Below are 26,008 nucleotides of genomic sequence, written 5' to 3'. Positions count from 1 at the left end.
CTCTTTCCAACTGAAATCATGCATGTCTTCTTCAAGCCCGGCTAATACAAGGACGGGGAAGAAAGACGAGAGAAACCAGCAGGGGAGAAAACACAGCTTTTACATCATGTCATAAGAGCGATCCAAGTCCATCTGGACCCTGTTGAGCCCATTTTCCTTCCACCTGCTCATCTTTGCACTAGGGCAGGTTGGTGACAAATCCGGAAAAAAACGAAAAAAAAAAAAACAAGCTGAAAGGTGGTAATAAGTGGAGAAACGGCCCATTCTGGAGGACCCAAGGTCAGGTCCAGATGATCTGGCCCCGTCAGCCACGGCAAAGATGGCCTCTGACGGCCAGCTGGTTGGAGATTACTCTACAGAGAGCTCCACGGGAAAAGCAGTGATTAAGGACTTGATGAAAACCATACCGAATCCAGCAGATCTGGTTCGAACAGAGACGCTGGAGCGGCAACATAAAAACTCCAATCCTACACTGTCATGCGCTTCACACGTGACGCGCGGCAGATCTAGGGAAAGGGTGCAATTGAATGTTTGGACGTTTCCAAAAAAATGACAGGAATATTTCTCTTAAAAAAAAAAAAAGGCGGTGAATAAAACCTTTTGTAACGGCTCATTTAGCCTTCACCCCTTCATCGTTTGACATCCATGCTGCGAAGAATACGTCTGTTTGGCCCACGTTCTGTTGAGTCACACGCTGGCACGGACATCAAGTGCATTCCGGAAAGGAAAACTTGCCGCTTCGTCGCTGCTCATTTGGAGTATTTAACCCTTCACTTTAACATTGTGTCTATAGTTCATAAAAATAAATTAGTGATTCGCAACGAGAATCGGAAACTTACCGTGGCGGATATATATAAACTTGATTGTGTACTTAGCTTCTTGGAAAGACCTACGGTGCCTTGTTCCAAGAGCACCCTGCACTTGGTTGGAAAAAATTCTTTACATAAAGATCGAATAAGCATTTTGTCCCGGGGTAAGATTACTGAAAAGCTCTCGTTGGCAGCGGGCCGTGAATAAAGAGACCCCGAGCAAAATCACTGAATTTCCTGCATCAGAACTGCCTTCAGAAGACCATTTTGCTGGTGGCGAGCAGAAGGTATGTGTGTGTGCTTTCAGCGGGGTTTTTTTTTTTCACTTACCCTAACCCTTCTGACACGGGAGAAAACATGTCATTTACCTGTGAGCCAAATGTAATCAAAGCGGATAGAGACTCAGCCGTGATGTGCGGGTGTACGGAGGAGGGAAGCCCTGGGAAGCTGCTCAAATTTATGTTGCTTCAAAACATTGCAGCTACCGTGAACGGCTGATCCGTGTCTTCATGTGGGGTGGCTTACCTGGAGACCTGCCCAAAACCATAGCTGGGTTTCTTTGCTTGTGAAATATAAGCACATACAAGTCCATATGACTTTGTATTAAACACTCTGGAGGGACCAGTCAAGGCCAGGTGCATGTCTTGGCCAGGAACCAGGGGTGTGAAGCATGCGGTCCACGGGCCAGATCCAGTCTTTTTTTTACAAAATGACTCATATCTAGGGTAGATAAACACCACTCGCACTGGTCAGCATGTTTCACGTTTAAGGAAAATCCATCACCGTCAGCTGGAGCTGATGTTTCCTGGAGTTTGTAACAGTGCGTTTAGCAATAACATGTATTGATAGCTCTAGCAGCAAGTTGTATGTTGACATATGAATGTACGGCCAGCCGCACAGGGTGATCAGGACCGTTATTAATGGGACATATCTTCCATTCCATGCAGCATCACAACATGTCGCCACCAGCTGGTGTTAGAAGTGGTTGCCTGTGACAACAGTCATTATTAGGTGGTCATTATTCAGAGATAACAGATCACAGTTGACCAATCAATCGAGTGTTCCACTGAGCCGTGTAATAATCGGAGGTGTAAAGAGGAGTGGAATATCCTACTCAAGTAGAAGTACTGGTTGTTGACTGAAATTGTACTCAAGTAAAAGTAAAAGTGCTTGTGTAAAAAATGACACAAGTAAAAGTAAAAAGTAGCTCACCTAAAAAGTACTCAAAGTAAAAGTTACTTAGTTACTACCAATAATTCCCTCTCAGCCCAATTTGAATTAGTGCTGGGCGATAAAATGATAATGATTATTATCGGCATATTTTTTTCTATCATCATCATTTTGATAAAAATAATTCCACGGATCTGTTCATTTCCACGTTCGGCAGGTGGCAAAGCCACTTTTGGACGATCGAAATCTGACCTTTCACCTCTAACCAATCACGTTTGGCGATGCAGAAATAAGCCCCACAGCCTCCCTGGAGGGCAGGTTGCGCTTGTAAACACAGTACACACGGAGCGGAGACAGATGACGTATGAAGCAGAAAGATGATGTATCGTTGACAACAGGGACACGTACATCCATAGTTTGGCTTTTTTTTGGGATACCGACCCAAGCAGATGGAAAATATCCACTGTGTAAAATATGTTGACGAGACGTCCCGACAAAGACAGACCACAAACTTGATTATTTATTTAGACCGATCTGCAATATATATATATACTGTATATATATATTTTTTTTCAATTTTCTTTTCATTTTATCAAAATTGTATTTAAGTGAAATCTAAATTAAAGCAGCTGCACTTGTAACTTATTGTTCACAAACAAAAATTATTTTATCTCGAGTTGTAATATCCATAATAATATTATTATTATTTTTTTTTTTTTTTTTTCTAGACCAGAGTTAGTCTGCAAGGGGAGTTCAAGTTCTCAACCTGCAATGCAACTCTTTATTCATTCTTAAATCATCAAGAACTGCTGCAACAACTCTGTCCTGTGGACGACCTGTAGAATGACAGTTTTTGGTTATATTGAACCACCACCAACCCCCCTCTTGGACTATTTATCATGTTTGGGTCTATAAACAACTGATCACTACTCCAATATTTATTTATTTTTAAAATAGCTTCGCTGACAGGACTTATTTTATTTTGAATATTCAATAAAAAATATTATAAATCTACATGCCTTGATGATGTCATTCTTTATATAGCCTGCCTATAAATTGTTTTTAAGCTCAATAAACACAGATAATGGAATTTCTCCCATTCGTCCGGGACATTGAAATCCCCCAGGAGACGTAAACGGGTGACACCGGCACCAATTTGTTGTAACGGAAACTCTGGGCACAAGGCATGGCGTTTCGATCTGGTTGGACCTGTTTTTGACGCGATGCATTCGATTGGCGTCTGGTCCAAGTCTGTATTTTTCTCTAGCTCGCAATATCCGTTGATCATTTTAAAGCAAAGATAAATAATTCACTCAGTGAAGGATGGATGTACAAATCTAGCTAACCACTTTATTTCATTTAAACCATACTTAAGTAAAAGTAAAATGACTGAGTTTGAATTATACTAAAATTAGCACAAGCACACGAAAAAACTACTCAATTACAGTCACAAGAGTACCTCTCTCTCTGGTAATCATATACTGCATAGCAGTATGGTATAGCGGTGATGTAAGTGATGTGGCGTAACTTGATTAGCCCAAAAAACCTCTGCGGAGGCTGCGCTGGTCATGCACGATGCACACCAACTGGTATTTACTCCAATCCAGCCCCCGCCACCGAAAATGAGTTTGACAACCCTGGTCCAAACGCAGAGCTGAAGTTTCCATAGTTCTGTCCCAAGAATGTACACCAGACACAAGCTGTTGTTCAGAGAGACAAAAGGGGGGTGGGGAGCGAGGGGAAAGGGAGAAATAAAGAAAAGGGAAGTTTGATTGGTTGCGCGTCTTAGCGATACGTTTAGCTTGAGATAAACGTGGCTCCCCGTGCGGAGCGACGGGGGGAGTGGCTGGGACGCTGACCGGGACATGTGATTTCAATTGAGCGTGACCGAAACCGTCTCCAGTGCTCCAGCGCTCCAGCGCTCCAGCGCTCCAGCGCTCATATCACGGGACTTTTTTTGCTCCGTCTAACACTTTATTTCGGAACAGAAGAGACAAAGCACGCTGTCCTTTTTCTTCTGCATCTCGTGAAAGCCAAGCTTACCTTCAGAGAAAACTTGTCGACCTTTGGCAGCGATAAAAATGAAGCAGCGGAGGAAAAGCCGTCGCAGCTTGGAATTGCTACTATGCTAATGAATATTTTATTTTACATTGTCCTTATTTTACTTGCCCATTCCTCCTCTGTATGTATAATATATTGTTGTTTTTGTCACCCAAGTGAATTTAATGTTGGACAACAGTTCAACAGTTGCTGCTATGAGTGACTGCTATGAGGTGCCCAAACCTTTTTTATGCAAGGAGCCAAACATAGTGCTACCTTTTGGCCCGTGGCCCGCCAAGTATATTTGGTAATCATAAGAAATCAGTACCTCTGCACTCCATTCGTATTTCACTGTGGGTATAATTGGAATTGTGCAACCCACCAGGCACCATTTCTTCCCTGCTTATGAGAAAACCTGGTAATGCAGCCATGAGTCGTCTGGCTCTACACTGTAACCCACCAGTAGGTACCATCCCATAGTTTGAAAAACCACTGCAAAAATGTAAATTTCCTTCAACAGTTTTGATGTAGAGAACATCAGCTACAACATTAAAACCACCACTATTAACCACTGATATTTTGTAGCTCTCCGTCTTGCCGCCAAAACAGCTCTGACCCAACCAGCCATGGACTCCACAAGACCTCTGAAGGTGTCCTGAGGTATATGGCATCAAGACGTTAGCAGCAGATCCTTTAAGTCCTGTCAGTTGTGAGGTGGGGCCCCCATGGACCAGGCTTGTTGTTCCAGCACATCCCACAGATTCTCGAACAGATCAGACCCTAACCCCGGCCATCCACATGATGTAGAAGAAAACGTCATTCATCAGACCAGGCCACCTTCTTCCATTGCTCCCAGTCCATTTCTGACACGCATGTGCCCATTGGAGGGGCTTTCAGTGGTGGTCAGGGATCAGCATGGACACTCTGACCGGTCTGCAGCTACGCAGCCCCATACGCAGCAAGCTGTGATGCACTGTGTGCTCTGACACCTTTCTATCATAGCAGCATTAACTATTTCAGCAATTTGTGCTTCAGTAGCTCTTCTTATTTATGAGTGCCATTGAGCCTGTGGCCTGTTCACTGGTTGTCCTTCCTTGGACCACCTTTGGTAGGTACTAACCACTGCATACTGTACCGGGAACACCCCACAAGACCTGCCGTTTTGGAGATGCTCTGACCCAGTCGTCTAGCCATCTTTGGCCCTTGTCAAAGTGGCTCAGATCCTTAGAGTTGTCCATTTTTCCTGTTTCGAAAACATCAACTTCAAGAACTGACTGTTCACTTGCTGCCTAATATATCCTATGACAGCATATCCCTTGACAGGTGCCATTGGAACGAGATGATCAATCTTATTCACTTCACCTGTCAGTGGTTTTAATGTTGTGGTGGATCGGTGTGTATTCTACAGCCTTCTTCAAGAGACCTGACATCTGTGAAGGTAATTACCGGTCGTTCTGTATAAACCTAGTGTATTTAAAATAAATGAAAGACTGGATAAACCTGTTCCAATCTTGATTTTTGTTTCCTACGGGCCCTCTACATCATGTGCTGGCGGAAGAAACATATTTCCACGTCGGACTGATACAGTAACTTCAGATAAATAGTCAACACAGTAACATCTATTTAATAAAACCTAAGTTTCCAGTCAAAGAAAAGATCAATTAATCAGAATGGCTCATCGGTCTTTTGAACCCCAGTTCAATGTGTGTGCATGGGAGCTTGTGTGTGCGTGCGTGTGAGTGTGTGTGTGTGTGTGTAGCATGCCATTGACGCACGCATGTATATACATCTGCTGTCGGTCTGTGCCTCATCCTGTCCTGCCCAAGAGCATATGGAGTGATTTGCAATGTCCGGTCAGGAGACAGCAATCTGACTTAGAAATGAGCCCTGGAGGTCGCCCCGGCTCTCCTTCTGGAACAGACCACAGGCAAGCAACGGGAAATATACATGCAACGGATTCATTAAGAACAACCGTTTTTAGTGTTTCTTGTATACAGTATACCCAGTGAGGCCTGCTTGATTTTGTGAGTCATTACCGACTTCAGCAGGAGAAAGTAGACCGATCAACTCTTGCCAGAGTCACAAAAAAGCTTGAACTGTGGGATTGAAATGATTAACCAGTTACCTAAAAAGTTGCTCAAATATTGAAAAAGATCAATAAAACAAGGTCTTATGAAACTAGCAGAATCAAATGACCCCTTTCCTGCATGACTTTGGAAATTCCTTCAATTGCTGGGGACATCATTCTGGGGATAAATAATTACCTGGACTGGTAGACTTGCCATAAAACAAAAGACATATCAGTGATTTTAATCCCCATCCCTGGTCAGCAACAATCGGCAATGTGGTCTCATGACTCTACTATCGACGGAGCCAACGCCAAACCAAATATGCATGCAAAAACGAGGATGTTGGACCTAATGCGGGTTTCCCTTCGAAAACCACAAAATGATGGGGATGGCGTTGGCAGATTCGAGACGCAGATGCTAGTTCATAGCTTCCGTGTCGGGAAAAGATGAAGCATTCCACTGAGCGTTGCTGGGCTGACCCAATAAACCCCAATGGCCACCAGGACGGCTGTCCTTGTACATTGTTGCCTGAAATATGATGGAGTAGGAACGCTGCCATAATTACAGACACCTAAATCTTTTTTGACACAAACAGTAGTCTTACATGTGTCTACATGAACCGGGGAGCCTTTGAAAGGCATGTAAAGGGAGCAAATTTTCACGCACGTGTAAAGATCAACTGTTTCTGCAACTGAGACCAAACATTTACTACCTTCCTGGCACCAGCTAGAATGTTGGTGTTCTTTAATCTTTAAGCTTTAATCTTTGTCTGTTGATTTTGGCTATGGCTACTTACTGGCATTAGCCACTTATTCAGTAGCCAAATCGTAAGTATAATCAAAAGTACAAGTTTGAGTTATATATCCAGTTGGTCACATGAATCACCATCATAAGGGATGAGGAGTTTGCTGAGTCGCTACCTTCCAGTCTTTGGGATCCATGACACAAGGCCAGAACAGTTGTGGATTTTTTTTTCCCCTGTTCCATTTATCTTCTGTTTCTGTGTCCCTGAAGATTGCTAGAGCTTGACAGGCGGCCAAGTCTTTTATGTGCATGAAATATTGGTAATCTAGCCTTGGCAGTCACCTGAGTGAAACTCTGGGATTCGGTGGAAATGCTCGCTAACGCGGTGAGGAATACGCACCGCTGCCATCAAAAACAAATGACTCTGGCTCAAGCCCCTGCACCGAGTGCGTCCAATAAACAACAGGCAGTATTGAAATCCCCATTTATCAGCGAGGGAGAGGAGGAACCTATCTATCATTCAGCATCCTAATCTAACCAACAGATGGAGAAAGAGGAGCAGAAAAAAAAGGGACAGGATGGCAGGCAGGGAGAGGTACAAACAGGCAACCTGCTAGAGCAATAAACAAAGGTAGGACGACAGAAGTAAAAGAGAGAGAAACAGACAAAACACCGATCTGGAAAGAGTATTCAGTGGAAATAATTTGATGCGTCTGCAGAGCATAGAAACAAAGCCATAAGACTATTAAACATCACTAATGGGTGAAACTGGCGTGAAAAGACAACATCTAATAATGACCTTAAAACATTGATACTTACCCTCAGACCGGGGAAGCCACCAATACCAGCCCCACCAACAGGCCCCTGCCAAACATCACAGGAACAGCTTCAGTACAGGACATGAATCATAAAATACAACATCCCTCGTCCCTACGCCAAAGACTGCCCAGGGAATTAAGCGGCCTAAATTAAATTTAATTAATTTAATTAAAAAAATTTCTCCACACTTTCTATTTATTCGCTCCAATTGAAAAATAAGGAGTCCCCCCTTTGTTCTCCTACTTTTGGCATTCAAGCAATAATTGATTGGTATTAACAGGCCCACAGTGTGCCAAGAAAAAAATCCCCACACCATCACCACCACCAGCCTGGACTGTTGACACAAGGCTGGGTCCATGGATTCATGCTGTGGGCGCCAAATTCTGACCTTACCATCCGTGTGCCTCAGCAGAAAAATCGATATTCATCAGACCAAGTTTTTCCAGTCTTCAACTGTTTCGGTGAGCCTGTGCCCACTACAACCTCAGAGTTCTGTTCTTGGCTGACAGACGTCGAACCCGACGTGGTCTCCTGCTGTTGTAGCCCATCCGCCTCAAGGTTCGACGTGTTGTGCATTCTGAGATGTTTTTGTGCTCACCACAATTGTACAGAGTGGTTATCTGAGTTAACGTAGCTTTTCTGTCAGCTCAAACCAGTCTGGCCATTCTGCGTTGACCTCTCTCACTGGATGTTTTTTTGTTTTTCGCACTTTTCTGAGTAAACTCTAGAGACTGTTGTGCCCGAAAACCCCAAGAGATCAGCAGTTACAGAAACACTCACACCAGCCCGTCTGGCACCAACAATCATGCCACAGTCAAAAACACTGAGATCACATTTTTTCCCCATTCTGATTGTTGATGTGAAGATTAACTAAAGCTGCTGACCTGTATCTGCATATGCATTGCACTGCTGCCACAGGATTGGCTGATTAGATAATTGCATGAATAAGGGGGTCAGTGAGTGTACATTGTTATGTTATCTGTCGCCCTTCCGATAGCCAAAGTACCATTTGTATATAGCTATACAATGACCTACAATTATCCAAACAGTTCAAACGTAATTAGAATGTTTATTGGTGTGTTGACTGTATTAACCAGTCACAGACCTTGTTTTACTATTAATCACTGTTCTCTTTGAAGCCGACTGGTTCACATGCAGTGTTGCTATTTGCCACAATGGATCAAACAGGGAGACCAGCAACCTACACCATGACTCATATAATTCGTAGCATACTCTTTCTGCCCAATAAAGACATTCCCTCAATGCCAGACTGATTTAACACTGTCCAAATTCATCCTAGTAATCTCTAAAGCTAGATTACGTATTCCGTACAGCAATTACTTTAAACCGTTGCAGGCGCCTTGTTAGGCTCTGATTGAAATGGAGAAGAGAGAGAGAAAAATGACTGAGAAAGACCTCAAAAAAGGGTGAAAGACTACACAAATAAATGATATCTGCATCCCAAAATTGATGACAAATGGCCAATACTACGTCCTTAACTGTTGCTGTGCTATGTCATATAACACAATTAAGCTGGGGCAGTGAGGGAGAGGGAGAAAGAAGAAGCAAAGTCTGTAAAGTAGCAGCAGGGGAAGCAGGAAGGGAGGAGGAATGCGATAGGGCATGTGGGCATGAGATCGATAGAAAAGGCATCAATAGAAAGGGAGTGGAAATGAATGTAAACGGGGCCTACCTCATTACCATCAGGACCAGGAGGACCCCTCTCCCCTGCGTCACCCACTATACCCTGAGGCCACATGAAAGAAAGAGAAAAGTACTTTACACTTCCAGGCAAAAGGTTAGAATACAGTGCAACAGCTGATGTATGAAATACGAGAGATGTCACGTGTACATCTTCTCCCGACCCATCCCCAAGTTAACACTGGATCAGCTCTAACGTTCAATTGTATGTCACCTGCGAATATAAACGTTCCAAATCATAATGACTCAGGTTCCTGCTTTGCTATTTCTTTATTCACTGCATTCTTACAGTACATATAGTACTAGCAGTAATACTAGCACTAGTAATAGTGTCAAGTTGTCTCTCGATTATTGGCCAGTCTGGAGAGCCAAGAGAAAAAAAGACGATAGCCCCTAACTGGTCTCGTTGTGATTATCCGCTAAGACAAAAGAGCGAGAAGAGGCCTACTGTAACCTTACAGAGTATTGCTGAAGCTTGTGATCATATTCCCACCAGGCTTTGGGCTTCGACTGCATTCATGCAAGCCAGGCAGCCGTCAGTGTTCCATAGCAAAAGGGCTTCGTTAATCCATCTCTGTTGAAAAACAGACGACGGGCAGCCGGTCCGGTCGGCACATTGAACCCAACAATGCCAATGCTTGTTTTGAAAATCGTAACTTTTTTTTTGCCGCTTTCGGAAGGCCCACCACTCATAGTCCAACTGCCTTGATCAGAAACTGCCTTTGCAATCTTCTATCTGTTTTTCTTTCAAATTCTGCGCTGTCTCTTCATCGCATTTGCAGCACATGCAGCATATGACAAAGCTCTGTTTACTGTCCCTGGGGCCGTGCTGTGTGTACAGTATTCCTTTTTTTTAAGACGACCTAATACACATGCGTATGGGTTGCATAACAATCTGTGAACAGCCTTTCCCTTCCCTCTGCATCTCCCAGAGTACTGAGCTCAACTGATGTGCACCAGATGAGATAAAGTAGACAAAGAACTCTGTACCCCCCAACACACACACACACACACACACACACTCCCGCTCCCCATCCCTGAACCGCCTTTTTGTAAATTCTGGTTTTCTCTTCATTCATTGACAGATGAAGAAGGCCATTCTATCTCTTTCGAACTCAAGGGATTGTCTCCGATTTCAATGTATTGAGCCGGTTGTTACCTGTCTTCCTTTGGGACCGGGCTTGCCAACAGGACCAGGGCTACCCTAGAAAATAATTGAGGAGTTTAAACATACTGATATGAGCTCATTGATCATTACTTCATGCCATCATTGAAATGCAACGCAAGTTGACAAAAAAAAAGGAAGTTATGATAGTACAGGAAGAGCCAGGCTTAAACTGGCCCCAATCAGCAGAACATGAATGGTTTCTCGGGCAAAAGTCCAGTCCGCAAGGAACAAGCCAGATCTCTTGCCGGGCAATAAAGCCTTGGATTCCCTCACAAGTACGGGGAAAGAGGTCCGGATTGTCATTCAGGCATTCATTGTCATTTCCCCCAACGTGTCTAATTGCTTGTGAAGCTTGATGGCTTTCGATGCCATAAATGAAGCACTTCAGTTATTGCTGAAAAGCAGATTTTGCTCTTGCCGAAAAGCAGGAAAGATGTTCCAACAAATGGCTGCAACTTGTTAGTGACTCAGAATGTGACAAGATCACTTACACAATTTACAAGGTACTAAATCCAGCTGCAGCCTGCTGATTATGCTCAAATACACATAGCATCAGTTTGATACGACTGAGCATCCACTTGAACCAAAAGAAATGGGTGTGATCAGTAAAAGACAAAAGAGTGAGAAATAATTTTGATGAATGAAAATAATCTGGAAAATAATGTAGAAAATCAAGTGCTCAAACAGTAATTCAAGTGAGAATAAATTAAAATAACCAAATATATCTAACACTCACTCTCTCGCCCTCGAGTCCTGGTGGACCAGCTACTCCAGGAGGCCCGATAAAACCCTGCAAAAAAAAAAAAAAAAAGCATTCACATAAACCACATTTTGCAGCACTTTATGCGACTAAACTGTTTTTACAGGGTTCAGCTGTCATGATGGCACCGACTCAATAATCAGATTATTTATATGGAATTGGATTTTTCTAAGAAAAAATAACATGACAAATGTTTAACTTTCTTACTTCTGTGGTCGTGCTGTTTATGCCAACAGGAACGAGTTGTTAGTGGAAAAAAATGTTTGTTTGAATATGACTTGAAAAACATTTTCTAAACAGTCCTGTTAGAACTCCTCAGAATAGTGTAAGTTACCATTACAACTGTGCTCAGATACAGTACCTGCAGGTGCGTGGGTCTTAAGCCCATCAAAGAGCAAAAGAACTGAAAGTCTTTGTGTTATGCAGCTGGATAGCCTAAATCCACGCTTCTCAAACCCTGGAACCAGGTCCGAATCCGGAGAGAAACACAAATCAGTCTCAGCCCAGATCAGATTAACGTTAGTCAAATGTAGGGAAATGATACCTTCGTGTGTCTGAATGTACTGGATGCTGCACAGTAATAGTAGAGTTCTCGCCAGGTGTTTTGCACGCGTCCCGAGAAATGCATCCATTGCCATTGGAGCGTGCTGACGATCTCAATTAAAGTGCCTCTGGAGGGTTTTGTTCCCAGGTTCAAGGCACTGGTTGCACGTGCCAAAGAGCACCATGACTTCCATTGATTAAAGCCATCGCACTGCACTGTCACTACTCTATAGTCGCATAGAGTTATAGAGAAGTTATGGTCTTTGATGTCGTTGCATTCAGCTGTAATTGTTCTGGACCTTGTTCTGGACCTTGTTCTGGACCTCTGACTTTGAGGACCTTTTATCAAAAAAAAGTTTGGGTACCCCTGGTTTACATTATGCTCTATGAATGCTTATTTTGACATAGGTCAAAAATAGTCCAATTCACACTTAATGGCGCCAACGCATTTTTATCATGAAGTGAGCTGCTCAGCAACAACCACAGTTTTACGTTAGGGTTAGACACTCTTGATGATGCCCTTGACCTAGGCATTGACTCTAGAACTGGAGTTGGTCATGGCGCCGTGCTGTGGATGCCCACTGCTCCTTGCTAGGATGGGTCAAATGATAACCCCCGCGGGGTGTCAATAAAGTCATTCTTCCTTCTCTTCTTTTCTATCCACCCTGCTCTTACCCTCTCCCTACCTTCCTCACTCTTTCTCGTGCTCTCCTTGTTAAACAGCTCCGTGAAATGAGAATGTTTCAGTGGCAAGCAGGTCATCCAAACATTGAGCCATGCTCAGTTTTAAGCTCTATGGTTTTACTTAAAAATAACCCGGCTTCTAGTGAGACTGAAAATGACTGTATTATAATAACGTTGGTATTAGAAGCAGATGATCTGCTGCGGCGACCCCTTACGGGAGCAGCCGAAGGAATAAGAAAGAAGAAGAGATAATAACGTTATTTCACCTGACACCGCATTTACCGGGGCTCGGTGCCGAAAGTGCAATAGCGACCGAGCCTTTGAACTACTTCTTCGTGGTTCGACGAGTGTCATGAGTATCGTGAGGTGAATTTAGGACACGTTCCTGTGATGGACAACTGAAAAGACACCACTGTATATGTGATGTCAGCGTGTTGTAAACGCAGTCGATCTGGTATTCCAAACAAATTCAAACAAACACCATGAATTTTATTTGCAACTACTATGTAATCCCCTTCTGTAGGCCACCCACCGAGAGGGGCTCCCACTTAAAAAAAAGTGTCTTTGTGGGAACATCTACCCCACTACCTAACGCCTTGCTTCTACTGCGGTTGTTCACCTGAGTTGGTCCACCATTCACTTCACTTCACAACAGCACTTAACTACTCACTCACTCAACTGTCTTGACTGTCGGCCACACTCTCGCTAACCCTCTATTTTTCCACTGGCTTCTCTTCCTGTACCCCCGACACCACCCCTACACTCTCTCTCCCTTTCTCTGCCCGTACCTTATCCTCATCCCGTTCTCCTGTATTCTGGGGCGTTCCTGCCCTCTGAGGAAGGGAACACAGTGAAGGGAGAAAGGCGACCTGCTCCAGATCCCCGAACAAGACGCCTCCGTGTCCCCCACCCGCCCATCCAACCAACCAAACCGTTTATTCAGGCTCCAGTCCCAGCCCCTTGCCTGAGCGGGGCTTCGGCTCTGACACCGTTCTAATCCTTTCAGGAAATTAAGCATTCACCCCAGCTCTGCTCAGAAAGAGCCATGAGGGATTTACGGACGGATTGGAAGGAGTGGGTTGTACTCACGCGGACACCTTTAGGTCCTGGGTTACCTTCTGGCCCCGCCAAGCCCTGCAACAAAGAAGCACGTATCTGGTTGAGGAGGAGGGTATTGTCACTGGCACTCATGACCCTGGTAGTCGGGGGGGGTGCAAACATAGACAGATTGGTCACAGAAAGCGTGTTTTAGCCTGAGCCCGTAAGAGAGAAGAGTAGCCTTGACTGCCCGGAAAATACAATTAGACACATGCCGGTTCACGGTTTTAGGAGCAACTTTATATATTCTGGTCCACATTGTTGGAATGCATGTGGTTTGAAAATGCAAATCATGAAAATGAAAGAAAAGAGCACACATTCATTTATCCATTAGTTCATTTCTTTGTTGGGTTCATTCATTAATTCATTTATTAATTTATTTATGCATTACATTGACAATGATGGACGTACAGCAACTATTAACATTTCTTAACACAGAAAGTCTCACATGTTTTGGACCATAGATGAGCCTGATTCACGACAAACCTGTGCCCAATAGGCCCACATCACAGAATGTTATTTCCAAAATTCCTGGAATCTGGAAATATAGGCCGTGAAAGGTACTGTTGGAACTGTGGTTCAGGGTGGTAAACTTAACCCAAAATAACGCTCAGATATCCAAATCATTGTTGCTCTCATTCAAAGTATAAAGTGCATGGGAAGACAGAGGGATGTACTGTATACATGTTGCTGCCCATTCCTATCACAGCGGTAAAGAGCTCAAGAGGATGGATGGATGGAGGAATCTAAAGCGTATTTTTTCACTGCACCTGCCTGCCAGGGTAACCTGCCGCCCCCGTCTCGCCTGGAGGTCCTGGCACGCCCTGCGGTGAAGAATAAGAGAGAGAGTGAGGGAGTGATGGGGGAGGAGGCAGGGAGGAGAGCGACATTAGATGGATGGATAAGGCACAAGAGGAGAAACACAGACCTCGGCCAGCGCTGCCAACTAAGGAATAGAACAAGCACTGTTCACCCCTCCCCCCTCCCCCAACGCCTCATTGGTAGCTGTTACTCCTTCATCCCTCCATCCCTCCATCCCTCCATCCCACCCGCTCAGCTCACTGTTGAACCTACACGTTTCACTTTTAGCACAGAGAACAGCAATTTAAACAAAAGCAAGAAATGGCTCAAAATAAAGTGAATTTCAAATAGAAAAAATAATGAATTGGGCATTGTTACAGTGAAAACACAAACAAAACATTTTATTCACATCAAGCAACATGCTACTTTTGGTTCCAAATGGCAAAATGCTTTTTGATCTCAGGGTAAAATGTAAGGGCTCAAGTTACTTGTCACTTGTCACCTGTAACAGCAAATGACCCCTAATAGCAGATTGGCAACATAAAATGAGAGTATTTCACGACACAAAATAAAGAATAATACATAAACACACACACACACGGACACACAGACTCACAGACTCACACACAGACACACACACACGCACACAGACACACACACAAACACACACACGCACACACACACGCACACACACAAACCACTTACTTGTTCCCCTGGCGATCCCGGTGGACCTGGATATCCCTTAGGACCCTAAAAAAAGGGGACAAAGTAAATGTGTTAAATATTGTTCTCACAACAAACACACATCAGTTGATGGAAAATTGAAGAAAACGTTGAACGTTAACGTAACTATATGTGGTTAAAACAAATGTGGTTCGCACAAAGAGACAAATTGCGAATTAGCGACCATAAAACCTGACAATGTAATGAAAAAAATGGAACTGGAATTAAGAATTAAGGAGGGGGGGTGGAGGAGGAAATAAACTTTGTACACACATACACACACACAGACACACACACACACACACACACACACACACACACACACACACACACACACACACACACACACACACACACACACACACACATATATATTTTTAGTGTTGCGCTCATCAGGCAGCCGGACACCTGAGCGCTCTAAGGAATCTAGGAACATTCTGCGGCTTCCTTCCTGAATTTACAGCCTGGTGCGGTCTCCTGAGAAAGAGTCAAGGGTCCAGATGATTGATCCTTGACCTTGCCCACCTCACCCGGGCCCGGCGCACTGTGCTGTGCCGGCTACGAATTCTAACTCACGTGTGAATAAAAAACATTCTGATATGAAAAAGTTTAGAGCTTTTTCTTCCATGACTCCTTTTTACGGCCCCTGAAAAGAAGGTATTTCTACAAAAAGTTTGATCATTTTTATTGTAATATATATGCAGGAAAATATACTCAAAATCATATAAACATATATATATATGTAAATGTATATACAGTATACAGTGTGTATGTATATATATTTATATATATATATATATATATATATATATATATAAACATAACAGAAACAGAGGGAGGGTAGAAAATGGGCAGAGGTTGGTTTGGTTTTATAACGGGCAGCCCCCACACAAAAAGGTGCTCTCATGGCTCCCACACAAAGCAGTGTCTGTCTTTTTTCCCCTCTCTATCCATATCTCTCTTTCTCTCTCTCTCTCTCTCTCTCTCTCGCGCTATAATTCCTCAAGCAGAAGGTAGCCAACAGGATACTATGCAATCCAGGTCGCCCATTAAAAACACATCGCTACACTACTCGTGTAAGAGGACATACAGTAACAGTGGACGGGCCGTGACCCCTTTTGGATCCTGGCCCTATAGTTTGATACAAACTGCACAGACCAAAAACAAAATCCTGAAATATATATACATGATGTGTGTATTTTCAATGAAAACATATGTTGTCTTGACAATAAACACAATTGATATACACTGATCAGCCACAACATTAAAATCACTGATAGGAGAAGTAAATAACACTGATCATCTCGGCCCCTGTCAAGGGGTGGGGTATACAGTACAGTATTAGGCAGCAAGTGAACAGTCACTTCTTGAAGTTGATGTGTTGGAAGCAGGAAAAATGGGCAAGTGTAAGGATCTGAGCGACTTTGACAAGGGTCAAATTATGATGACTAGACGACTGGACCAGAGCATCTCCAAAACGACAGGTCTTGTGTGGTCTTCCCGGTATGCAGTGGTTAGTACCTACCTAAAGTGGTCCAGGGAAGGACTACTGGTGACAGGGTCAAGGGCGCCCAAGGCTTATTAATGCACGTGGGGAGCCACGTCTAGTCCGTCTGGTGTAAGTCTAGTCCGTCCTCCCACAGAAGAGCTACTGTAGCACAAATTGCTGAAAAACTTCATGCTGGATATGATAGAAAGGTGTCAGAACACACAGTGCATCACAGCTTGCTGCGTATGGGGCTACGTAGCTGCAGACCGGTCAGAGTGTGCATGTTGACCCCTGTCCACCCTCGAAAGCGCCTACAATGGGCATGTGAGCATCAGAACTGGAACACGGAGCGATGGAAGTATGTGGCCTGGTCTGATGAGTCATGTTTTCTTCTACATCATGTGGATGGTTGGGGTTAAGGTCCGGTCCGATCGAGCATCTGTGAGATGTGCTGGAACAACAAGCCAGTTGTTGGCTTGGTGTTCCAATGGGGGCCCCTCCTCGCAACTTACAGGACTTAAAATATCTGCTGTTAACGTTTTGGTGTCAGCTGTTTTTGCAGCACGAGGGGGAGCTACACAATATTTATTAGTGATGGTTATTAGTGATGGTTTTAATGTTGTAGTGTTGGTGTATAATCAGTTCGATAACCCTTTTAAATTGGTTGGCCGCAGTCCTTTTATTTCTTCCTGAATGCAGATCAAACAGCCTCTTTGTAAAAAAAAAAAGGAGAGGGCTGATTGTTTGGACACTTTTCTTATCAACAACAGATGTTGACAACTCTAAAAACATCAGAGTCAAAGCCAAGAAGCCCTACTTTATGTCTTTATTTTTCAGGAGGATTGACTCCTCTGAGCACTTCTAAGGTTGTGACATGCGAACATTCACACTCGATAAAAAAAGAGCCCACTCGGGGGGTAAGAGTTAGTGGTTTCCTCTGAAAATACTGCGAGGGGGCACGGTTCACGCACCAGGTGGATTAGGTTCAGCTCCCGCAAACACAGGGAGGCGGCCTGAAGGCCAGCTATGTGCGTGCAGTGTGTCCAGTCCGGGAGCTCCCACACTGGCAAACCCTGATCATTTACGGCTATTTCGGCAACCTCGCTTCCGAAATAGCCGTGAACAACCCAGGTTTGCTAATGCCGGTGGTCAGCCCAAAATCAAAATAAGCTGCCAACAAGAGCAAGACAAGTGAAAGGCTTCCTAAAGCGAAGTGTCTGAAAGTATTTAAGAGTACGATTTCAATTGGTCTGTTACCCTATGTGTGTGCGTGCATACAGTATATGGTTTAAAAGGACACGCCTGAATACCCACCAGCATTAAGAGGGCATTGGGATCATATAAATTTCAACATTTTTGTCCTCATAATGTAGTGTCCTCATAATGTGGTGTCCTCATAATGTAGTGTGCTGATGATGTAGTGTCCTCGTAATATGGTGTCCTCATAATGTGGTGTGCTCATAATGTAGTGTCCTCATATTGTGGTGTGTAAATAAAGTACTATCCTCATAATGTAGTGTGCTTATAATGTAGTGTGCTCATAATGTGGTGTCCTCATAATGTAGTGTCCTCATAATATTGTGTCCTCATAATGTAGTGTGCTCATAATGTAGTGTGCTCATAATGTAGTGTGCTCATAATGTAGTGTGCTCATAATGTGGTGTCCTCATAATGTAGTGTCCTCATAATATTGTGTCCTCATAATGTAGTGTACTCATAATGTTTTGTCCTCATAATGTGGTGTCCACATAATGTACAGTAGTGTCCTCGTAATGTGGTGTCCTCATAATGTGGTGTGCTCATAATGTAGTGTCCTCATAATGTGGTGTGTAAATAAAGTAGTGTGCTCATAATGTAGTGTCTTCATAATGTAGTGCCCTTTATAATGTAGTGTGCTCATAATGTAGTGTCTTCATAATGTAGTGTCTTCATAATGTAGTGCCCTTTATAATGTAGTGTGCTCATAATGTAGTGTCCTCATAATGTAGTGTCCTCATAATGAAGTGAACTCATAATTTGTTGTCCTCATAATGTGGTGTCCACATAATGTACAGTAGTGTCCTTGTAATGTGGTGTCCTCATAATGTGGTGTGCTCATAATGTGGTGTCCTCATAATGTGGTGTGTAAATTATTTAGTGTCCTCATAATGTTGTGTGCTCATAATGTGGTATCCTCACAATGTGGTGTGCACAGAATGGGATGTCTTCATCTGTAGTGTGCTCATAATTTAGTGTACTCATATGTTGTCTTCATAATGTGGTAGCCACATAATGAAGTGTGGTGTAGTGTAGTGTAATGTAGTGTCCTCATAATGTGGTGTGTAAATCATTTCGTGTCCTCATAATTTAGTGTCCTCATAATGTCATGTCCTTATAATTAAGTGTCTTCATGATGTGGTGTCCTCATAATCCAAAAGGCTTTAATGCTGGTTTCTTTTTTCATATAATGTATTATATGCATCTCCTGATTTACGCTCACGATTTCAAAATGTTGTAGAGCTGTTTTAAAGCTGTTCTATTTACCATTCATTCTAGATTACTCCATAAACCACCTATACCTGTGTGTGTGTGTGTGTGTGTGTGTGTGTGTGTGTGTGTGTGTGTGTGTGTGTGTGTGTGTGTGTGTGTGTGTGTGTGTGTGTGTGTGTGTGTGTGTGTGTGTGTGTGTGTTAGTGCGTGTGTGTGCGTGCGTGTGCACGCGTGTGCGTTTTCTCTCATTTGCAGGGTCATGGTGCGGTGGGCCTGTCATTGCCAGCCAGTCCCTGACCCCGGCCCCCAGAATGCCTTTCCTCTTTGGGACGACCTTTGACCTCAAAGCGTATCGGGTTCAGGTGACACGGGAGTCTGGCCAAAGATGGCAGATCACACAGAAAACAATCAGAGCGAGAGAGCGCGAGCGAGAGTCTAAGAGTCAAAGAGAAAAACACTTGGGAATCGGGAAAGCGTAAAGAAGGATGAGAGCGAGGGACGTGCAGTATATATACTGCAGATATATGGAGACAGTGGCACAAAGAGAGAGAACCTGAGGGGGAAAGAGAGAAAGAGCGAGGCAGGAAGAGTGCAGGGTGGGCTTTAGACTCTTTCGGGGGCTGGGTAACCTAACACTGTTCTGTTGAGGCCTTGGCTCACGTCAGTGGCTAACACTTAGCAGGGTTACACAGTGGGAACATTGTTACAGTGTGTGTGTGTGTGTGTGTGTGTGTGCGTGTGCGTGTGCGTGCATGTGTGTCTGTGTGTGCTCAGTTTTACGCCAATACCTATATTGACAAGTGCTCCTCCTGTCCAGTGGTTCAATGCAGTGTCGTGTATAGTACATAGAGTATCATGAGCTCTTTGAGAGAGATTGTCTTCAATAAATGACATCAAATTTATGACAGGACAGCTCGACACATACCACGGGACCTGGGAAGCCATCCGGACCGGGCAAACCTGGCGGACCTCTCTCGCCCTGGAGTCAAAAAACAAAGCTGATTAAAAATGGGTTTAACATAGACATAAACGCGCCCCCTTTCACGTACAACAGACAAAGAGCGATTCACAAAGCTTCTCTGAAGGTGCCGGAATGGGCAATATAAAATGTCATAATGACACAAACCACGGTTTTGATAACTCATTTTTGATCGTTTTTGAAGTACTTGCTGGAGATTACCACACTCTTTGGTCACACACCAAAAGAAATCCCTAAATTGTTTTAATAACCTGCTGGGACTTTCTTTCTCGTAGACATTCCTACGGAGTGGCTGGAGTGACACTGTTACGCCCACAAACAAATAAAGTTGAATATACATTCATTGCAAATTCCCTGTTCTGGTTTATTTCGACCATTATAACTGGGGGATGGATGTCTGTTCATTTTATAGCCAGTGAAATACAGATTAATGTTGAAACTTAATAACACCGATAAGTATAAACATAACAAATGATGTTTGCGGTCACATGAATGACAGTTGAAAAAGTGCAGTGTTACTGGCTGACATGGAAAAAGGAGTGAAACTGATGTGTCACGGTTCTTGGCCAAACGGAGAAAACATTTTCTGAAGCCAAAAACTGCTAAAAAGCCGAGCGAGGGTGAATGAATTTTTGTATTAATGAGTGATCATTTGACGGGGCGGAAGGTGCATGAGCCTGGACATGTGCACAGCTTGAGTTTGGGAGAACATCGGCCCCATCATTTGTCTATGGTGCAACAATTTACAGGATTACTTTGAATGATTCCCGGTCAACTGATTCAGGCGCGCTCTTGGATCTTCCAGCAAAGCTTAAAAACCTCTCGCCTGGGAATTTCGGCTGGAGATTTCACCTTAACTAGGTCAAAGAATGTTGCGTTGGGTCCAAGAAAAGAAAATAATCATTGTTGTGATGAGAATTGAAAGCAATGGGCAAAGAGGGAGGAGGGCGGAGAAGGATGGAGACATCAAGTGGAGGTGAGGCCAGACGGATCTGAGATAATGGAGTGAGTCAGACAGGCAGAGAGGAGGAGGGATGGAAGATAAGCAGCTGCTGAACGAATAAACAAAAGGTCTGGCGGAGGAAAAGAACAACATGTTCTGCTGTTGATCAAGATGATAAAAAAACAAGTTCGTCCAGACAACTCTGAGATTGACAATAAAATGATCTTCATTTTGCACGGTTTGTGGTCGGCGTCTGGGGCTCTACCGCTCGTCCCTCCCAGCGAGGTGTGCAGCAAACATGGCCATACTTAGTGAGCTATATAGGAGTGACGAGTGCAAATTCCCCCGTTGGATGGAAGAGTAGCGCCCAAAAGGTGGATGCAGGGGAGGCGGAGGGGGCGGAGGGGGCGGAGGGGGCGCAGCAACGCCGCACGCAGGCGGCAGAGTAGGTAGGGCAGAGGGGATTGGCTGTCCAATATAGGACGGCCCACAAGGGCGGGGACGCGCGTGGCGCCGTCAAGTTGTCTGACAGAAATAGCTCCGCAAGCTACGCCTCATTTGTCCGGGCTGAAATCCAGAGCTGAACAATGATTACGTGACCACCTGATTTTGGACCCTTGATCCTTGGAGATCCTTGAACCATCGTCTTCCTTTAATTTTATGTCCCGATGTTCAATACCAATAAATGGCTTTTGTCCACCTGGTTGACGTGCATTATAACACTGTGATAACGGTGACATGAAATTATCTTTAAAAAGTGTAGGACCATTAATCGTCAGCTATAATTTCGCAATCACGGCAGCGCTAGAGATGAAGGGAGGATATAGACAAATGGTTTTATTGGAGTTGGAAGGCGGATAGAGAGATTCAAGAGAGCGAGATGGAGAGAGAGAGGAGGAGGAGGAGGAGGAGGAGGAGGAGGAGGAGGAGGAGGGGCAGATTGCTCACCTTGTCACCAGGTGGAGCCTGACCGGGGGACAGTCCTGGGTCTCCCTTGGAACCCTAGCACAGAAGAGGTTTCAGGTTCAGGACTTAATGAGAAAGACCCAGAAGATCACAATACAAAACACTGATTTGATGGCATGCCGATTTTGAATTTATTTTTTTTCGGGGGTTGTCCTTTTATTCACTTGTTTGGCTGTTCCCCTTCTGGGATTAATCATATCGCCATCAAAGCCAACCGTAGATGTGTTTTCTTTCCTGTAATAAACAACCGTCAGCTTGGCCAGTTAAAAGACTCATCTCATTCCAATGGCTCCAAAGACCAAACCGTGACGAACACAATCCCTTACTGTAGGAGAGCGATTTTCAGCCCGAACGTGAGTATTTCCGTTTGACACCAATGCAGCCCATGGATCTCGAGATGACCACAACAGCGTTCTTATCAGATTTTGAGAGGAAGGATGCAGATAGCGAAGGCAGGAGAGGGGAAAGCAATATCCAAGCAGACTGATCTCTGCGGTTTCTCTTCGTTGGGTTGCGGTTCCCAAACACTTCCCCTTCAGTCCCGATGAAAGACGCCACGCTGACACACATTCGACTCCGCTGAACGGGTGAAGACTCCTTCCCTCAGCTGCTCTTTCGACTCCCATTGACAGGCCCAGAAAATACTCGCGACGGCGAACAAAAAACCTCCGCAGCGGCACCGAAGGGAAGCGCACGGGACGTAAGCGTCGGCAGCGAAAGGAAGAGCCGGCGTTTTCGGCTTTATTCCCTCTCGATGATGTTCGTAAAACACGTGCCTGCATGTAACCACCCCCCCCCCACACCCACCCCCTCTCTCTCTCACTATCTCTCTCTGTCTCAAATGCACACACATGCAAGCACACACACACACACACACACACACACACACACACACACACACACACACACACACACACACACACACACACACACACACACACAGTCACACACATAACAGAAACATGAAGACTTTTACACCAGAGAGACATGGAACCACATAAACTAAACTACAGAACACACACTCAAATGTCTCAAATGCACACACACACACACACACACACACACACACACACACACACACACACACACACACACACACACACACACACACACACACACGCACGCACGCACACACACCCACACACACACAAAATGCAGTTGGGGTAATTGCCTTGATCCTATGGTTTCCATTATGAACACCATCAGGGGAAAAACAAGAACCGTATGCATTCTTCATGTGTGATCAGGAGTAATCCGGAATTCATGACAACATTTCTGCACTGATCACATTTTCATGAGCAAGAGAACAACACTTTAGACAAAACTGATAACATGTTCCTGCAGCTTCTCCCGCACCAGAACAGCACTGCATGGAAACTGAATTATGGATATCAAGCAATGTTACCTGGTTCAACGCATGCAGACTAACCAAAGACAATTGGGTTGAAATTTATTTTAAACACAACCGAAAGGGATGCAAATCTGGTTGTTTTTTTTTGCAAGAAATGTTCAACCTATAGCAACTCCACATGGGAAATATTTGAGAAAGAATTACGTAATAATATTGAAGTCATTTGAATATTATCACCAAGCAGGTACTGTAAACCCATCTGTTAGAACAGTTTGAAGTACAGAAAATGATATTATTGTAATCATAATATTGATATTATAATGACACATTGCGTAGCCCTAGTTTAACTGGTATCTTAGTGGTTGCAGCTGTGAATGGCCCTGGTTCACTCAGCCTGACCGCCAGACTAATCAAGATGCAACGCCACAAGACTTGTTTAACACCCTAGACAGCCTGAAACATCCACTCGTCCATTCATCCATCTCCAGGCGCTCTGCTGGACTAATCAGCGAGGAAAGATGGGACATTCCTCCCTTTATGCACGTGGCGAGTTGGGCGAGGAGATAGTAACCCATAAAACGCCCTCCATAAAGTGCTCTGTTCTTCTGCTATATGGACAAACAACATCCTCAGGCGCCGCGATAATCACTTACAACGTGTGCAGATCAGAGGAGAATGGCTCTCTGTTCCCACTGCCGTACTGAGGACAGTCGAGGGGTTTTTCAACTTGGCGGTGTCCCAGTGGCTGTGGGGAGAACGCCGGAACGCCGTGAGCGCGGAGATACCGCACCATACAGTCCGTTTTCTTAGCTGTACTGTGCCAGTGCGCCCCAACACATCTGGCCTTATCTGGGAAGGGAACTAAGCAATAATGAAAGGTCAACATGTTTTCCTTTTTCCTCCCTTCAACTCCGACATTCTGGAGGAAATTGAGTGTCATGACTGATGGGGTACCGTGAGCTCTGACGAGGACCCGCGACGGCAGCCTGTGGGCTCCCAGTGTTCTGAGGCTCAGGTGAGTTGTGCCAGCTTTGCGGTAGTAACGGTGTTTATGTTAATGACCGCCAAGCCGACACCCCTGTCCCCTGTTCCCCCGCGTCACGCTGTGCCCACATCTGGCTGTGCCTGGTTTTTTCGGTCGCAACACCGAAATGCCACGTGAAATAAGGTTGCCACAGCAGCAGAAAGCAATTACAGCAGGAGCCGATGCCTGCTTATTTTGGGTTACGCTGAAGGTCCTTAATTCTCCTCTGTGGCGCCATTTGGTAAACAGTTGTGTGTGTTTTTTCATGGGATTGCACTCTTGCTGGCAGTGCAACAGGCAACTTCACACACAGAAACCACAATCAATACTAGTTAAAGTGAGAAGAACCAGCTTGCAACTGAACAATCCATATCCTCTCTTATTCCAGTAAAACAGGCCAGCTCTTGCAGTGCTTTATGGTCTGCCTCCCGTCAACAGGGCATGAAGAAGCTACTCGCTCACACCGCGTACTGTACCTGGTGGGCAATATTTTAAGCAATCCCTCGATTAAACCACTGCCAGAAATGAAGATATCGTTTTTTCGCGATCATCTGCCTTTCATAGATGATGATAAATGATTTCATGTCGCTGGCCACATGCAACACTGAAACACTGCAACCTGCATTGGACTTCATTGCCCCTGTTTCATACTTATTCTAAAGCAGCCTCTCTCCTATATTATCTTTCAGAATCACTTCTATATAATTGTAGTGTAATAATTATGGCTGTCGTTTCATTTTGTGTAAAAAAAAAAATATTGTCTTTGTATGCATTTGTTACTGTTTTATCCCCAGGAAGTATGTTTCATTTACTTACATCCATCATTCTCTGCCAAACAAAGAAAAAGGGTAACATAACGATGGAATAACTGAGGTCATATTAAGTTATTATGATCAGACATAACACTAGTGAGGAATTATAAACAAAACAAACAAACTCTTTTGCCGAGGTGACTCCAGACTCCCGAGTCCTTTAAAGTCTTACTAGTAGCTGGGGAACACCACAGAAAGATCCCAAACTACAGATAATGATTCATCACCATGCCTACCGCATCAAAACATGTTGGTATTACAACACTGCATTTCAAAGCAGGTCTACATGCACACATGCGCGCGGTTACAGTGTAACGCATCAACGTCTTGCAGACAGTATCAAGGCCCCAGAAGTTTTAAATGAATGAGATCACAGGGCTCCAAGAGCAGCGTCACATTCTGGCCCGTGCACAACAGGACACCTGGCGAGCACATTCTCGTTATTGCGGGGCCAGCAGGCCTACAGGAACTTCAGGAAGAACACAAAAACACTAACAGACGAGGAAAAAATACAAGTAGAGCAGATTTTTAGAGCTGGCCCAATAAACACCAAAAGCCATTGATAAGATTTATTGCGATCGTAATGACATACCTTTGTGACGATCGCCATGATTGACCTAGAGAGTCGGAAGTCATCGCATGACCATAAGTTTAAAGCGGCACTATGCAACATTTGGTTTGCACTTTTACACCACTGTCGTAAAACTCAGTCCGGTCTCCGAGAATAATTTATTTTACTGAACAAATTTCAACCTCATTGGTCACGTTTCAGTAACAGTCTATGTTACAAACACAAATATAAAGTACCCCGAGGTAACAGGGGCCCTTACTTGCCGCTTCCCGGAG

At 44.3% G+C, this 26,008-nt stretch overlaps 1 protein-coding gene across 1 annotated transcript in view; it reads right to left on the bottom strand.

Annotated features, from left to right (window-relative positions):
• col24a1 (collagen type XXIV alpha 1 chain) overlaps positions 1 to 26,008 on the bottom strand; it is a gene marked incomplete at its 5' end in the record, with an annotated part of 106,599 nt that overhangs the window by 55,624 nt on the left and 24,967 nt on the right. The window contains 9 exons of the mRNA XM_080010460.1: positions 7,652 to 7,696; positions 9,345 to 9,398; positions 10,512 to 10,556; positions 11,257 to 11,310; positions 13,597 to 13,641; positions 14,376 to 14,429; positions 15,112 to 15,156; positions 20,013 to 20,066; positions 21,958 to 22,011. Coding sequence (XP_079866586.1) covers positions 7,652 to 7,696; positions 9,345 to 9,398; positions 10,512 to 10,556; positions 11,257 to 11,310; positions 13,597 to 13,641; positions 14,376 to 14,429; positions 15,112 to 15,156; positions 20,013 to 20,066; positions 21,958 to 22,011 — 450 coding nt within the window. The remainder of the gene's footprint in view (positions 1 to 7,651; positions 7,697 to 9,344; positions 9,399 to 10,511; positions 10,557 to 11,256; positions 11,311 to 13,596; positions 13,642 to 14,375; positions 14,430 to 15,111; positions 15,157 to 20,012; positions 20,067 to 21,957; positions 22,012 to 26,008) is intronic.

This window comes from Zeus faber, assembly GCF_960531495.2.
Source record: "Zeus faber genome assembly, chromosome: 1".
Lineage (NCBI taxonomy): Eukaryota > Metazoa > Chordata > Actinopteri > Zeiformes > Zeidae > Zeus > Zeus faber.
This window is presented reverse-complemented; position numbering and strand designations above follow the sequence as displayed.